The sequence below is a fragment of the Rosa rugosa genome, chromosome 1, assembly GCF_958449725.1.
Source record: "Rosa rugosa chromosome 1, drRosRugo1.1, whole genome shotgun sequence".
NCBI lineage: Eukaryota > Viridiplantae > Streptophyta > Magnoliopsida > Rosales > Rosaceae > Rosa > Rosa rugosa.
The window spans coordinates 1,605,614-1,621,821 of NC_084820.1; the positions used below are offsets into that span (position 1 = coordinate 1,605,614).

The 16,208-nt window shown below is 36.7% G+C and overlaps 3 protein-coding genes and 1 pseudogene across 6 annotated transcripts; all 4 read left to right on the forward strand.

The window, feature by feature from the left end:
- Positions 1–1,445: 1,445 nt before the first annotated feature.
- LOC133726872 (uncharacterized methyltransferase At2g41040, chloroplastic-like) lies at positions 1,446–3,347 on the forward strand (annotated as a pseudogene).
- A 518-nt stretch (positions 3,348–3,865) lies between these two features.
- On the forward strand, positions 3,866–6,908 carry LOC133726874 (uncharacterized methyltransferase At2g41040, chloroplastic-like). The gene is made up of 8 exons (XM_062154513.1): positions 3,866–3,900; positions 3,975–4,047; positions 4,464–4,618; positions 4,744–4,969; positions 5,201–5,397; positions 5,470–5,605; positions 6,200–6,307; positions 6,515–6,908. The coding sequence occupies exons 1-8, from the start codon at positions 3,866–3,868 to the stop codon at positions 6,641–6,643; spliced, it is 1,059 nt and encodes a 352-aa protein (XP_062010497.1). The 3' UTR covers positions 6,644–6,908.
- A 502-nt stretch (positions 6,909–7,410) lies between these two features.
- On the forward strand, positions 7,411–13,717 carry LOC133709336 (uncharacterized methyltransferase At2g41040, chloroplastic-like). 4 transcript variants are annotated; one of them, XM_062135075.1, is made up of 8 exons: positions 7,411–7,723; positions 7,834–7,940; positions 8,032–8,254; positions 8,353–8,546; positions 8,673–8,784; positions 9,331–9,435; positions 9,992–10,126; positions 13,699–13,717. In XM_062135075.1, the coding sequence occupies exons 1-7, from the start codon at positions 7,577–7,579 to the stop codon at positions 10,118–10,120; spliced, it is 1,017 nt and encodes a 338-aa protein (XP_061991059.1). In that variant the 5' UTR covers positions 7,411–7,576; the 3' UTR covers positions 10,121–10,126; positions 13,699–13,717. The 4 variants fall into 4 exon arrangements, with proteins under 4 accessions (XP_061991059.1, XP_061991051.1, XP_061991044.1 ...); XM_062135067.1 differs by lacking the exon at positions 13,699–13,717 and adding an exon at positions 11,989–12,010; XM_062135060.1 differs by lacking the exon at positions 13,699–13,717 and adding an exon at positions 10,882–11,611.
- On the forward strand, positions 12,015–14,924 carry LOC133709365 (protein RGF1 INDUCIBLE TRANSCRIPTION FACTOR 1). Its single transcript, XM_062135085.1, has 4 exons — positions 12,015–13,580; positions 13,699–13,944; positions 14,041–14,181; positions 14,295–14,924. Exons 1-4 carry the CDS (start codon positions 13,578–13,580, stop codon positions 14,676–14,678), a joined length of 774 nt encoding a protein of 257 aa, XP_061991069.1. The 5' UTR covers positions 12,015–13,577; the 3' UTR covers positions 14,679–14,924.
- The last annotated feature ends 1,284 nt before the right edge of the window (positions 14,925–16,208 follow it).

Consider the following 16,208-nt stretch of genomic DNA (forward strand, 5'->3'; position numbering starts at 1 on the left):
TGTGGAGACTCAATTTAAATTTTTTTAAATCCTGTATTCTAATGTTATTATTTTGGGTTATTATCACAAATGATACCTGAACTATATCTCAATCTTATCGATGGTACCTAAACTTCAATTTTGATCACAACCAGTACCCGAACTTTTCGATTTCATTTTAAATAGTACCTAAGGCCACATTCGGTCACTATTCCGGCCAAAAAAGCCAAATCTAAAATATAAAAAAATTAAAAAAAAATTCAAGGCAAGTCTATTACCAAAAAAATCATCACTATATATGATCGCAACCCTTGAAATCATCAAAGATCATCACTATGATTGCCTTTACATGCCATTTTTAGTTGGAATAGTGACTGGAGGTGGCTCTAGGTACCATTTAAAATGAAATCGAAAAGTTCAGGTACTGGTTGTGATCAAAATTGAAGTTCAGGTACCATCGATAAAATTGAGGTATAGTTCAGGTACCATTTGTGATAATAACCCTATTATTTTTGTTTACGAGAAAGACAAATGAATTAAATTTTGGGACTCATTTCCGTTGTCATTCAAGAACTCTAGTACCTCGCACATAACTGTTGTTTATTGTTGTGGAGCCTGACTTACTGAGTTGGTTGTGTTTGTTGAAAACACTAATGCTGCTTCGTACATATATATACAGTACCCGATCACATTCGTTTCTCATGCCAAAAGAAGAAAGAAAGCAAGAAATTAAGAAAAGAGAGAGAGAGAGAAAAAAAAAACATACACCGGCTTGTCTACAATTCTACAAGTCTTTCTCTTCTTAATTTTTTATTTCTAATTTATGAGAGTTTCACATACTACTTACTAGGACCCTAGGTGCATGATTTCACAATTAATCAATTTTGACTTTTATTTTTTTTTAGAAGTACATGATGATTACTAACATTAAATTGTAACAAGGTTTTAAACATCTTCTATACTATCAATATCGAAAGATTCAAAAATTATGTTTCATTCATTGTAAATGGATCCGATTGAAAAATCAGAACTTTCATTTGCATCTTCCTCTCTCTGATCTACCCCTCTATGTACTTTTTGCGATCGTTTCAATACCACTTCTATAGCAAGTAAGATGCAAATTTTTCTAATAACTATCGCCCAAGACTCTAAATTGAAGACGAGAATTGAAAAGATTCAGTTTTTACCAAGTGTTGGAAAACGGTAGCAATGAAAGATGTAGACTTTCATTCTACGTACCATTTCTACAAATAACCTTTTGTTCTCTTTTGATCAAAGCAGATGGTGTCTTGCAGCCATATTGTTAATATATGGCTTCATCATTATGATCAGACAAATGGGTTTTGGAGAAGAGAGCAAGATGATACCATCATTAATACAAAGATGAAGAAACTTTATTTTTGCTCTGGTAATAAGATCTAATACTCAGCTCCAGCCCCCTACTTTTATTATTGTATTTGGATAAGATGGTTTCGGTTTGCTTGTCAGCTTGATTCCTCAAATAATCTACTTCCAGTTGTTTATGATATTAATTATTTGGGTGCTTTATTCGTAATTCATGTACTAAATGAAAATCGATCCATCTATTTGATATAAAATGTACTGATTGAAGTTTTGTTTTATTAATCGAAGTTTTATTTTATAGTCGTTTATTTTTTTTTACCGCCCCCATTGACAAATTTTTCTGCGTCCGCCACTGCTGCCTTCTGACCTTTTCGTGCACTTATGTTAGATACATAGTACTTTTGGAATGTAAATTAATATTGTTCAAAAGCTAGCAGAGCTCAGAGATTGAGTTGCTAATTTGCTATCCTGCCCCGGTATGCTATGAACCATTAATACAAAAAGGGCCACCTGGTCTAATCATGTGAGTACTCGAATCAGTAGTTAGTAGTGGATAACATGGATAATTAATGCTGAAGAAGGCAAAGGCCTTGTGCTTAAATTGTATTTGTAGTTTACATACTTTCTTTGTTTGTCTTTTTATTTCTTTTGTAGGCAAGCAACATGCAGGTCATCCTTCGAATGCAAGAAATGCTACAAGTCGTATTCCAGTAAACACAACTACTTGGATCTCACTGTTACTGCTGGATTGAAGAAGTACGTTGAAGTTAAACCAGTTGACACTGAGTTATTCAGGAGATCCTTCATGTCCTTCATCTATAAAAGAGGTTGTCGTTAGGTTTTTAAACGATATGGCTTCCGGCCAGGTCCTGATGAAGAAGCATGTTCTCTTAATTGCTTAACTTCGTCGACAATATTCCTTATTGCTTTAGCTTTTTATATATACTTACCCATTATAGCATTACTTCTTCTATACATGTATGCGTACACGTACTATATATGTCTATACACAACATTATTGTAAGTTAATTACATGCATGATGTTTTCATTTCTCGCACACAGTTTAAAATGGCTCAGGACTACTTTAATTTAAATCCGCTGAAGGTGGTATTCTAGTGGATGTTAGCTGTGGGAGTGGTTTGTTCGCGATAAGATTTGCCAAATCTGGGACCTACTCTGGAGTTGTGGCGCCGCGTTGCACTGCTGGTCCTCTCCTTCCAATGCTGTAAGTGTTGTTAAAGAAATTTTAACGTGTGTAGGATTCTATCGATGTCAAGAAGCTGCTTGTAATTAATAAATGATCACCATCAACTCAATTCTCTTATATTTCTCAGGTTGCTGAAATCACTCGTGTATTACGTAGTGGTGGCATCTTTGTTGGAACCACTTTTCTGCGGTCTAGTCCTTCAGCTCCCTGGATATTCAAACCACTCACAGAGATAACATGCATTCTCATATACTAATGGTCAATAATTCCAATCTTGGCAGGATGGAGAGCTCTTGATGTTTTACTATTATGAGTTTTGATAAGGATCTTTAATGGTGAAAATGTGAAACTTATCTTAGTTGGGTTACCCAAAATATGTTGACAGCTGACTGGCATCATATTGGTTTTAACTTTTAAGGTGTCAATATATGTGGCAGAAGGTTCCTCCCAGCCAGAGCTGTTTTAGGGAGGAAGAGATTGAGGACTTATGTACATCATGCGGTCTCACAAACTACTCGAGCAAAGCTGAGCAATCTTTCATCATCTTTTCTGCTCAGAAACCTTGAAGAACACTAGCTAGGTTTTGAGAGCCGTTTGAATATCATTTCTCCATATAGGTGGTCTGCCATAAAGCTGTGATATCGTATAATAAATTTCGGGGAGTCATAGATCTCGATCCCATCATCCCAAGCTTTTCTTTCTTATTTTTCTTGAACGTAAGCTATTTATTCCTATTGTAACCCAAAAGCTGTAAGAAAATATGCCATGTTTAACTATAGGAGTGGGAAGATCCTATGTTCGTGTTACATTGTGAGAATTAAAAACATTGCAAAATTCTATTCAAAACATTGTGTCGTGGAGTCCACAACTACGCGACTTTGGACAAAAATTTTAACGAGATTTCTTTTCACGTCTCACTATATTTCTTGATCTTGTCATTGTCTGAAAGAAAAATAAGCTAGGCAATGAAAAATTACTTAACAAGTTAATATTATTGATTTTGAAAAAATGCACCGGCTATCCTTTTATTTTAACAAAGAACTTGATTTTGGTTCGTTTAAGAGCGCACACAAAAAAACATTCCAAATTTCAGTAATAAAAACCATCAAAATTTTGGTCGAAAACAACCTTTTTGTCACAAAATTGTCTTCCAATTTTGCTATATATGATTTTATATCTTCCTTTTTAGTAATATTACAATGCTAATGTTTGAGGAGCATATTTGAACTTCGCGTAAGTGCCACCGTCTCCATACACTTCCCAAGTTCTAATAACTCTTTACCCACCTATTCACCAAAGCAAAACAACACACACTTGCATACATTTACAAACGTATGGAACTGCCATTATTCTCCGGTAACCACGCAACGTATAGCCATTTTTTCAAAACTTTCTCTATCCAAAACATAATATCTAACAGAAATCACTCGGTATATTATGAAGGGGTGGCATCTTTATTGGAACGATTCTGCGGTCTAGACCGTCCACTCCTTTGATATTCAAGCCTATTAGAGAGGTAAGTACTTATTATTCATCGACTTCCAGAATGTGACAACGACAAATCGACAATCATTATATACGATACATTTTTATCATTAAAAATGTGATCCAGAACCTTGGAAGGTGGGAGAGAACATCAATCAGAATATCAGATTAATCCATAGTACGTTAATTTCATCCATAGAAGGTGAGATAAGTAATTTTGGGACCTCCTTCCCGTTGTCATTCAATAACTCTAGATGCACACAACTGTTTTTTATTGTTGGGGAGCCTGATCCGTCCTTACTGAGGTGGTTGTGTTTGTTGAAAACACTAATGTTGCTTCGTACCTATATACACTCATCACACTCCTTTCGATCTCATGCCAAAAAAAGAAAGAAAGCAAGAAAGAAAAAAGAGAGAGAAAAAAAATAGACACTGCAGGAGCAATAGCGAATCAATCAAACTTCATGGCGATGGCTCCCTCGATCATCTGTCAATAAGCAGAGCTCAAGGACTGATGAGAGTCAAAGCTCGGAGATTGAGTTGTTATCCTGCCCAGTTTGCTATGAACCACTAATACGAAAAGGCCCACCTGGTCTAATCCTGTGAGTACTCGATCAAATCAGTTAGTTAATAGTGGATATATTGCTGAAGAAGGCAACGGCTTTGTGCTTAAATTGTATTTGTACTTACGCGCGTACTTTGCTTGGTTGTCTTTTTTTCTCGGTAGGCAAGCAATATGCAGGTCATCGTTCGACTGCAAGAAATGCTACAAGTCGTATTCCAGTGATGAACACAACTACTTGGATCTCACTGTTACTGCTGGATTGAAGAAGTACGTTGAAGTTAAACCAGTTGGCACTGAGTTATTCAGGAGATCCTTCATGTCCTTCATTTATGAAAAAGGTTATCGTCAGTATTTTAGACGAGATGGCTTCCCAGGTCCTGATGAAGAAGTATGTTCTCTTAATTGCTTAACATGCATCGTCCCAATATTTTCCTTATTGCTTTAGCCTTTTATACTTACCCATAATAGCATAATTAACTTCTTCTATACATGTATGTATGTGTACACGTACTATATATTTCTATACGTACGCAACATATATTAATATAAGTTACATAATTTTTTTAATTGTTTGTCAATGACTTATATGTAGTTTTCTATTTTTACTTCTCGCACACAGTTTAAAATGGCTCAGGACTACTTTAAATCCACTGAAGGTGGTGTTCTGGTGGATGTTAGCTGTGGGAGTGGTTTGTTCGCGATAAGATTCGCCAAATCTGGGACCTATTCAGGAGTTGTGGCACTTGATTTTTCTGAAAATATGCTTCTCCAGTGCTATGATTATCTTATGAGAGACCCTACTAATTTTTTGGCTACGTAAGTTTTTTTTCTACTCTCACTCCAGTTCTTGTACAAGAAAAAATGAGATGTCTATCCTAACCATGCAAGTACGATTTTAACAACTGCAGTGATCTTGTTCTTAATTGTGAGGACCGATGTTTCTAGGCTTCCATTCACATCATGTTCAGTTGATGCTGTCCATGCCGGCGCTGCATTGCACTGCTGGCCATCTCCTTCCAACGCTGTAAGTGTAGTTAATTTAAATTTACTCTGGTTCAGTGCTTCTCCTTCCCCACTCATATTTCTATTCATAGGTACGGATCCAATCAAATTGTTTTAAAACCAATAACATGTTTATGGAAACTAATACGGAAAATTCTATAATACATACCCGTATCTCATACACATATTTATAAATGTGACAACAAATTTGTTGTCAAAGTAGTAATGTTGAGTCATATTTTGTGTAATCTTAGTTCTAATAATAGTAATTACACCACCTACGACCTTGTTACAAGTTTTTGAACAAATTTGTTGTCAATGTTGTAATTTTTGTTTAATTATATGTAAATAGTGTAAATGAATATGTTCTCAATATTGTAATTTTAATTCAAATAATTATAATTTTTGTTTAAATATATGTAAAATGAGTATATGATAAACATCACAATACTATAATTTGTTTCAACTAATACAGCCTTCCATTTGCTATAAATCCGACCTCATTCCGCAAAGAATTTTTAACTTGTGCGAGGGATCTAAGGATATGATGTCAAGAAGCTGCTTGAAATTAATAAATAAATCACTACCAACTGATCAATTCTCATACATTTCTCAGGTTGCTGAAATCACTCGTGTATTACGAAGTGGTGGCATCTTTGTTGGGACCACTTTTCTGCGGTCTAGTCCTTCAAGTACTTCCTGGATATTCAAACCACTCAATGAGGTAATATGCATTCTCATATATTACTGGTCAATAATTCCAATCTTGGCAGGATGGAGAGCTCCTTTGATACGGATCTGTAATGGTGAAACCAATATACATCCAAATTTTTAGTTAGATTGTCCAAAATATGTTGACAGACTTGTATTCCATGATCTGAATTCTCATGAAGGCATCATATTGGTTTTAAGGAGTTAATTTATGTGGCAGAGGGTACTTCCCAGCGGGAATTATTTTAGGGAGGAAGAGATTGAGGACTTGTGTACATCGTGCGGTCTCACAAACTACTCGAGCAAAGTTGACCAATCTTTCATCATCTTTTCTGCTCAGAAACCTTGAAGAAGACTAGCTAGCAGGTTCATTTCTCCATATTGGTGGGGTGCCATAAAGCTGTGTATGGTATGATAAATTTCGGGGATCGAGTTACAGGTCTCGATCCCAAGGTTTTCTTTCTTCTTTTTCTTGAATGTAAGCTATTTATTCCTATTGTAAACCAATAACTGTAAGAATATATAGGAGTGGGGAAGAAATGCAAGGGTCACTCATTCCCATTCCAGATCCTTTGTTTAAGTTATGTTGTGAGAATAAAGATGTTGCAAAATTCTACTCAAAATATTGTGTCATGGACTCCACATCAATTTCAAGATTAACTACGCCATTTTTAACAAGATCTTTTTATTTTATTTTTGAAATGAACAAGATCTCTTTTCTTCCTTCATTATATCTATTGATTTTGTATTTATCCGAAAGAAAAATAAGTAAGCCAACGACAATTTATTTAACTAATTAATGTTACTGGTTTTGAAAAAATGAATTAGCTTTCCTTCTACACTGACTTAGAACTTAATCTTAGTTCATTTAAGAGCGCGTATAAGAGGACATTCCAATTTACGATAATAAAATTCGTTAAAATTATCGTCGGCACTAATTTTTCTAAATTAAAATCTAAACACAACCTTTTACCGCCGAAGTACGTAGGCACTAATTTTCTTAAATAAACGTCCAAAGACAACCTTCTTGCGACTAAATTTTCTTCCAATTTTCCTATATATGATTTTATATCTTTCTTTATTACAATGCTAATAATTTGAGGAGCATATTTGATTTTCGTAAGTGCCACCGTCTCCATACGCTTCCAACTCGTCACTCACTCACCAAAGCAACACAACAAACACTTCCAAAGTAGAAACGTATGGAACTGCCATCATTCTCAGCTAATCTCAAAACCAGAAAAACAAACTACACAAACACCAAGCACAGAATCAAATCTTCATGGCCACGACGGCTCCCTCCTCCCTCCACCAAACATTTCTATCCCCAAAACACCCTCGCCTCCACCACAATTCCCATCTCTCTCCTCCTCGTCTCCGCTTCCACTCTCTCCCCATTCGCGCCACCTCTGCAATCACTCTACAACCGGTACTACCTTCTCTCTCTCTCCCACACTCATATTTGGTTCATAAAGTTTCAATCTTTAGGACCCTTTTTGGTCAAGTTTCAATTTTGGTTCTTAAAGTTTTGATCTTTAGGAGAAGAGCTCGAGCACCCAGAAAAGTCAAAGCTCGGGCATTGAGTTTTTGTCATGCCCAGTTTGCTATGAACCGCTAATACGAAAAGGCCCAACTGGTCTAAACCTGTGAGTACTATGCTTAATTCTCAGTACTGAATAGTTAAGCTGAAAAAGGCTGAGGCTTTTGTGTGATTTATAGTGTTTTTGGGTTTGGTAGGGAAGCAATATACAGGTCAGGTTTCAAGTGCAAGAAATGTGACAAGTCGTATTCCAGCAAAGACATTTACTTGGACCTTACTGTTACTGCTGGGTTGAAGCAGTACGTTGAAGTCAACCCAGCTAGGACTGAGTTGTTTAGGAGCCCACTGGTGTCGTTTTTGTATGAAAGAGGTTGGCGCCAGAATTTTAGTAGTAGTGGATTTCCAGGTCCTGATGAAGAGGTATGTGTCAATTGGTCAATGTGGTCTAAATGCATATAGTTTTAAGTTCTGTTTGTGGACAGTTTGAGAGTTACATGATGTTCTTATGTGCTATGCAGTTTAAAATGGCTCAGGACTACTTTAAATCCGCGGAAGGCGGTTTTCTAGTGGATGTGAGCTGTGGGAGTGGTTTGTTTTCGAGGAAATTTGCGAAATCGGAGAGTTATTCTGGAGTTGTGGCGCTTGATTTTTCGGAAAATATGCTCCGACAGTGCTATGATTTTCTTAAAAGAGATGCTACTCTTTTGGCTACGTGAGTCTTGTCTGCCTTTTTTCTTATTTCTTATTAGTTTCTCAATGCAATACTGGTTTAAGAAAAGAGAAATGTCTATCAGTCTATTCTAATTTAGCTTGTTACACATTATTGGAATAAGTGCAGGAATCTTGCTCTTGTAAGGGCAGATGTTTCTAGGCTTCCATTTGCATCAGGTTCAGTCGATGCAGTCCATGCCGGTGCAGCACTGCACTGTTGGCCCTCTCCTTCAAATGCTGTAAGTGTTGTTTGACATTGTTCCTTCTGTTTTTCCTCTTTAGGATTCTATGTTTATTCAGTAGGATGACAGAAAGTAATTCAATCCTCTATTTACTCGAAAAGAATATGAGATCTGTTATGTGGAACATTGAGCAAAACTTGGAGCCTTTTACCCTTGTTCCTCACAACAGGCTATAGTGAACTAGGCCTCTATCCGTGCATATGGTAACATGAACTCTCATGGAAAGTCCATGGTCTAGTGGCCTAGTTGGTTCCCGTGGAACATACTGCAATTATAATAGTATAAAGTACTATGTACATCACAGATATTAGTATATTGTGCTGGTGAAATTTTTTGGAATCAGCTTTCTTATGGTTTGGTGTTAGCAAGTGCGTACATATATATCCCCCGATCTCTGGCAGACCTTTATTTTGCATCTGAACTTCATGTGATCTGTCAAATCTCTTTAAGTTTTCAATATTTGCTCAATTTAAACATGTGTATGGATGGAATAAAACTTCAGTAACTAATACATTTACCATCTCTTTTCTGATATATTTCCAGGTTGCTGAAATCACTCGTGTATTACGAAGTGGTGGTGTCTTTGTTGGAACCACTTTTCTGCGGTATACTTCATCCACTCCCTGGTATATCAGGCCTTTCAGAGAGGTAATAGTTCTTCAATGATTGCCAAATGTGGTCAGTCATACTTAGGACTATGTTTGGGTGGATTTATATTACAATCATGGACTTCTCTTAAGTTGGTTTTTATTAATCTTCATTTTGGGACTTTGTAAAGGTTCATTTACTCTGGTTTACTCTTGATGGAAAACCTGGCTATATTGATCTTCAATAGGGAGCTTTCATGGGACGTTATTTATCCAACTAGGAGTTGGTTTGTCTAAGGAATTCTTATTTCAAGTTGGATTTCATGCTCTGCAGTTATAATTGTTGATTATTATGCTATATGGTTCAGGCATATCCATTGTCCTCCTGGCTGAATGTTACTCAGATGCCTCTTTATCTATAAGAACAATTGTGCATAGCATCCACATTCATTTCCTTATTCTGTAGGTTCTCAGGAGTAAAATTAAAACTATTCCCGACTTTAATATAGCATAGTTGAATGTTTGCAGTCTTTGGAGCATGGGTTTTATTAAAAATATGTTGAATGGCTTGGTTATAGACCATGAATATTGATCTTAAGGTGTTATTTATGTGGCAGAGGACTGCTCAGAGCTACAGCTACCTAACGGAGGAAGAGATACGGGACTTGTGTACATCATGTGGTCTCACAAACTACTCGAGCAAAGTTCAGCAATCTTTCATCATGTTTTCTGCTCAGAAACCTTGACACTAGGTTTGAGCCATTTGAATATCATATCTCCATTACATGCATTTATCATATTTCTTGTTAATTTTTTGTATAGTGTGTAATGTAATTGTATAAACATCTGAAAAGAAGAAAACAAAACCTGAAAAGGTGGAAAATCTGGGTAGATGTAAAGTATCATTGTGAAATATGAATAAGAAGCACTTTATTAATGGTAGTAGTGCTTAACATTATCATGAATTCTGTTAGTGGTTACTGGTTAGTGATGACAGATGAAGGGGTGATTTTAATCTGAATTAAGCCGAGTTGATTATGGCATATAGACAGATGCTCAGACTCAATAAACAACTAAATTCATAAACCTGTACTCTACCAGTTGGTGACTGAAAATCTTGGAGTGTAATGTATTGATAAAAGGTACTCAAACACATAGTTTAACTATAGCTGCAATTACCCAGGCTACCAAACAAGAAGCATATTTTATTGTTGAATAAGAAGAGGAAGAAAAGGACTAACTCAGGCCACATTTCCTTGAGCCTTTGTTTATAGTCCAAGATTTCAGCTAAAAGTTTAAATTTTTCTAAGCACGATGAAAAGAATTCTTTTTTACTTGTGTGGAACTAGATTACTAGAACTGGTGTACTACTATATATCATGATGTAGGTGTAGTAGCCTTGGCCAGTCTTTAATCTTTGGAAAAAGGCTCTGCATGTGGCTTAACCCTTAAAACTAAGGGTATGCATATATAATAGGTAATAAAGAAACCCTTTTTGATATAGCAGAATGGAGTGAGCCTCAGACTGCACAGAGGCCATAGCAGAGGGGCAGGGAGATCCCCTCGTGCGGCTCATTCGCTGACTCTGCAAACCCTATTTGTTCTTCTGACCATATTCACATCCACATCATCTCCTTCTCTCCGGATCTTTGACCATTGACCACCACCTACAACTTTGAAGTGTTGTATGTGAAAAGAGGAATAATTTGGGTCAGTTCCAAGACACGCTTGAGCTTTTGAACACTGCAAGTTTGCTTGGGTTTATATTTGAAACCCAGGGTCTTTGGATCCCTTGCACGTGAGCTTCTTGCTTACTATAATAGCTTTCTGCTTTTCATGGCACGTGAGGCTTGCCCATCCTCCTCTTCTTTGATTCTGTTTTTCTTTCTTTTCAATTTGGTTGTAGGTATAGAGAGATATTTGCTAGGATGTTTATATTTAGTGTACACGTGCATGTTATATGAATTTGATTGGTCAAATTGGTGCTGAAGATCATGAACCTGTTCTAAGTAGCACTATGATCAAAGAGTTATCTGTATACTTTTCTCTGTTTTTCTGATAAACGTAAAAGTCCTGATCTCGTTTCGAATAAATAGAGTTATGTACTGAAGGATCTAGGGTAGCTTTGTGTTTTTTGTTTGTCTTTCTCATTCTCTGGAAAACAAATTGTAATGAATATTATTTTATGAGACTAGTCTCTGGTTTTGCTCATGACAGTAGAATTAAGAAGAGAGAAAACAAAGAAACCAGCAAGGGAAAAAGCAAACCTCAAAAGAAATTTAGGAAGGGTAAAAAATTACATGCTTGAGTTTGACCCAAGGTGAAAATAGGTAATACCTAGAGTCTATAAGGTGAAATATAAGCTGCCTAGAGTCTATAAGGTGAAATATAAGCTGCCTAGAGTCTATAAGGTGAAGATAGGTAATGCTTGAGTCTATAAGCTGTCTAGAGTCTAAGTTGCCTACAGTCTATAAGGTGAAAATAGGTAATGTGAAAATTACATGCTTAGGACTATAAGCTGCCTAGAGTCTATACTATAACATAATGTCTGAACAAAATTGTTTATAGCTTGTCTTATGCCAAATCCTCATATGCTTCATATCTCTACCTGTAGGAGGTGAACTTTATAGAGAAGATCAACTACTTATAAGAGCTTTGCTAGCATCAATGGGTGATTGAGAACTGTTGACTAATATGGTAAAAAAAGATTGTCAGCTCGTAAAAACTCGAAATTGAATGGTAGACCTAAAAGGGTATAAAAGGGAAAATACAAGATTAATAATACTGTTAGCATTGTAAACCCCAAGGTAACTCTTGGATGGAGCTCAGAGGCGCATTAAGCAAGGTCGTCCTCAAAATTAACAATGGAGCCTCCAATTAATTAGGTCATTAGTATGGGAAACTAGTGCTCAATGAGTTGTGCTTGTCTGTGAAATGTTTGTTACAAAACCACATTATTATTAAAGCAGAGGACTTGAGATCAGTGGAGTTGTTGATTGATTAATGTTGACATGTTTTATTCCCTAAAAAGCGGGTTTTTTCTCGTACATGTCTTGTTTTGACTCTATCAGATGCAAGGCATATGACACTAAAGACAGTGTTCTTAGCCAACACTATAGTGCCCTCACTTGCTTTTCTCTGTTGAATTCATAAGAGTTACAGTAGTAATATTCCTAAGCACAATGTTCTTCAACCTTCTTACCACCTAAGTCACAAGACTCACAGTTCAGGTATCAAACAAAATCAATGAATGGTGACAGCTGCATATTCTTTTGACATACTAATATTCTCAAAAACCAAAATTTTGATCTTCGATCACGAACAAGCTAAAACACTACACATTGTTAGGTCTACTTTTCACCTTTTACCTTGTGTGTGATCACTGCAGCTCTGTACCCTTTTTGTTCTCTACCAAGCTATACTTTGCTGTAGGCTCTAATTGCTTAGCTTTGAAGTCATGAAAGTTACAGGAGTGACACCAAAAGCAGCAGGCAAGAATAAGGGATGCACAGAAATACTCTAATACAGTATAGTTGGTTTTTTAACTAACCTAGCCAACTTATTGGGATAAGAAACTCAAGCTTTTGGAATTACCAGAAGTCTGGTCTTAAAGTTCACTTTCAGTGACTACTCGGTGGAATGGAAGTTTCACCTATCAAGATGGTAACACAAAAATATCAAACCGATCATCTGTAATTCGATTTTTTTTTTCTTTTTCTTTTTCGGTTTCCCATTTCAAAATGATCTGCAACAAGTGGCTAGTTCCAACTGATTTCACCAATTCTAAGAGATGAGAATCAACGAAAGAAAAGGTGAAAAATAAAAATGGTGAGTCACAGAGGCACCTCCTTCAAGAAGAACTTGGTTAGTTTAGCATTAGAGCTCTTCGGCCAAGGAGATGAGCAGCATTAGTTTATACAGGTTTTAGAGAAATGGGAGACACGGAAACAGCGCCCACGTTCCCCTCATATCTCACTTCTCTCTCTCTCTCTCTCTCTCTCTCTCATGTTACAAGCCCCTATTGACAAAATGTTGTGTACCTCTCCCAAGGAATAAATATATAACCCTCTCCTCTCTTGTGAAGCTCCATAAATACTCTTATCACCATATCCCTCAGTGCCTCTCTCTCTCTCCTCTTCTGTTCACACCATTGTCTTGATAACAGCTCAAGCAGGGCACTTGCTTTGAAGTGTTTATGTGATCATGGTTTGTCTCTGTCCCTCTCTGTCTTCTCTATTCCATAATTCTCATTGTCTTTGTGGATCATATATATAATTATTTGGTAATTCTAATTTGGATTGAATTGTTGGTCCATGTAATTCAGGGAATTCAGAAGCCTGCATGGTTGGAAGCCCTCTATACTCAGAAGTTCTTTGCAGCTTGCTCCTTTCATGAAACTGCAAAGAAGAACGAAAAGAACGTTTACTGTTTGGATTGTTGCACCAGTATATGCCCCCATTGTCTACCTTCCCACCGTTTCCATAGGCTCCTTCAAATTCGTCGCTATGTTTACCATGATGTTGTAAGATTGGAAGATCTTCAAAAGCTCGTCGACTGCAATAATGTTCAGGTTTATTACATGACTATTGCTATTCAAATTTAATTCCAATTCAGTATAGTTAATTGGAAATTCAGTTAGCTAATTTAGTCTTTCTTTGTTTTCCAGTCATATACCATAAATAATGCCAAAGTGGTGTTCATCAAGAAGAGACCTCAGAATAGGCAATTCAAGGGTTCAGGAAACTATTGCACTTCTTGTGACAGAAGTCTTCAAGAACCTTATATCCATTGCTCTCTTGGGTGCAAGGTAAACATCTATACATGCATGCATGAAAGACTTGAATTTACCATATACAAGTATATATCATTATGGAATACTTCAATTATGATTGAATTGGAATTCATTATGAATAATCACAGGTGGATTATGTGGTTACATTGAAGAGGGGGCTCTCTCCTTACCTGAGGAAATGTGAATCACTCCAACTGAGTCCAGACTTCTTAGTTCCTCTCCAGTCCGAGTCTGATGATCAGGACATGACCAGTGATCAGACTCTCCATTCCACAATTGTGGACTGCGATGATCCAATGAGCTATTCGTCATCATCAGGCTCCGAAAACATGAGCATGAGCATGGCATACACAAATCGTGATCAGATTGTCCGAAAGAAGAGAAGCGGACTCAATTACAGTTACGTGTACTGCTCAAGATCAGCTCATAAAGTTTCCGACGATGATCAAGACATGTCCTCAAACATGATCAGTAGAAGAAAAAGCATTCCTCATAGATCTCCTCTGTGTTAGAGGCTAAGCTAACCAGCTAGCTGTTAGCATAAACAACAAATTACTTAAACTTGGTATTCAATTTGCCACTACAATTCTCCATTTCATTTTAACTGAACTTCAAATGCTTTACTTAAATTAATTGATTATTCATCTTCTCTCGCTCTATTCTTTCTCTCGAAATTGAAGTTTAATTTAGTTAATTAATCACTTGGTCGGGGTGTTTTGTCTTAATGCAATCACGTGATTCCCAGTTCCAAGTTATTGTTCTTGTACATTTTTATAACTCTTTGGATTCGTACTATATCTGAGATTTTTAATCACCATGATCACTAAGTAGTCATGAATCTGATAAGTCTCTTCTTGTGATCATATGCTATACACTCTTACCTACACTCATTGGTTTGTGCTTGAACAAATACAATAAACTTTTGTAATATTATATACATTTCAACAATTTTATACAGTTGAATGTGGTACAATCTGTGCCTTGAAGTTGCACAAATTGCTTTAGATTATCATTTTGAAATGACTGTAACACTAGGGAACCCTAATGACCAATGGAACTTGCTTGACTTTGACTGCAATTATAGTTAAAACAATCTGAAGAAAGAGAGTGATTAACTTGGACCAGTCAAACCTTCCACAGCAGCACCTAGCTAGCAACATTTTGGCACTAGTATTGTGAGCTTAGTCAAGACCTAATCATAGCAACTCAGTTCAACTCTCTCTATAAAACCCAGCTCAACTCAGTTTTAAGTTAATTATTGTTGTTTTCACTTAATTCCATCAGTTTGTTTAACTAAAGAGATTATGATAAGCAGAGATAATAGGCACACAAGACAACAGGACACCAACAGAGATGAAAAGTTTGGATCAAGCTTTTATATCAGCAAGATCCCCCATATTAACAGATTGGCATCCTTTGCAATGCGTGCATTCTTGTCTCTCAAACTAAATTTACGGAGCTAGCTCTAGCTGCTGTACATATGGAAAAACGTCGATGACCTTTGGGATTATTGGGAAGGTGTCATGAAGACTCCTTTTCATCATCCACAAGCTTTCGCCGACTACTAACCAAGGTAAGTTTTACTTAACAACAAACTTGTCAACACTCAATTTTTTTTCTTTTTTGGGAAGAACTTCTGGGTTGGTTGCCAGTTCCCACGTAATTGGAAAAGCATACGACATCTTTTGGAAGCACCATTCGCTTGCATGGGTGTGGGCATGCCCGCCATTAGCCTCACTTGCCGTACTCACTGTAAGCCTCACTTGTCATGCATGTCCACATTAGACTCACTTGCATAAGTGTGGGGATCATTAACCTCGCTCCATGGACATGATCATGAATGTCGTTAACCTCATTTCCATGGGCATAGACATGGGATTTAAATTCTTATAGCAAGCCCTGAAATATAATAACAGAAGTCCAGAATAATCTTCAAGCATTCTACCCTTTGAGCTGGTTGCTATATTCCAAAATCCAAACGTGCATGACCTCAGAGCTCAGATGTAGCAGAACCAACAGCCTACCTCACTATTGTCACTGCA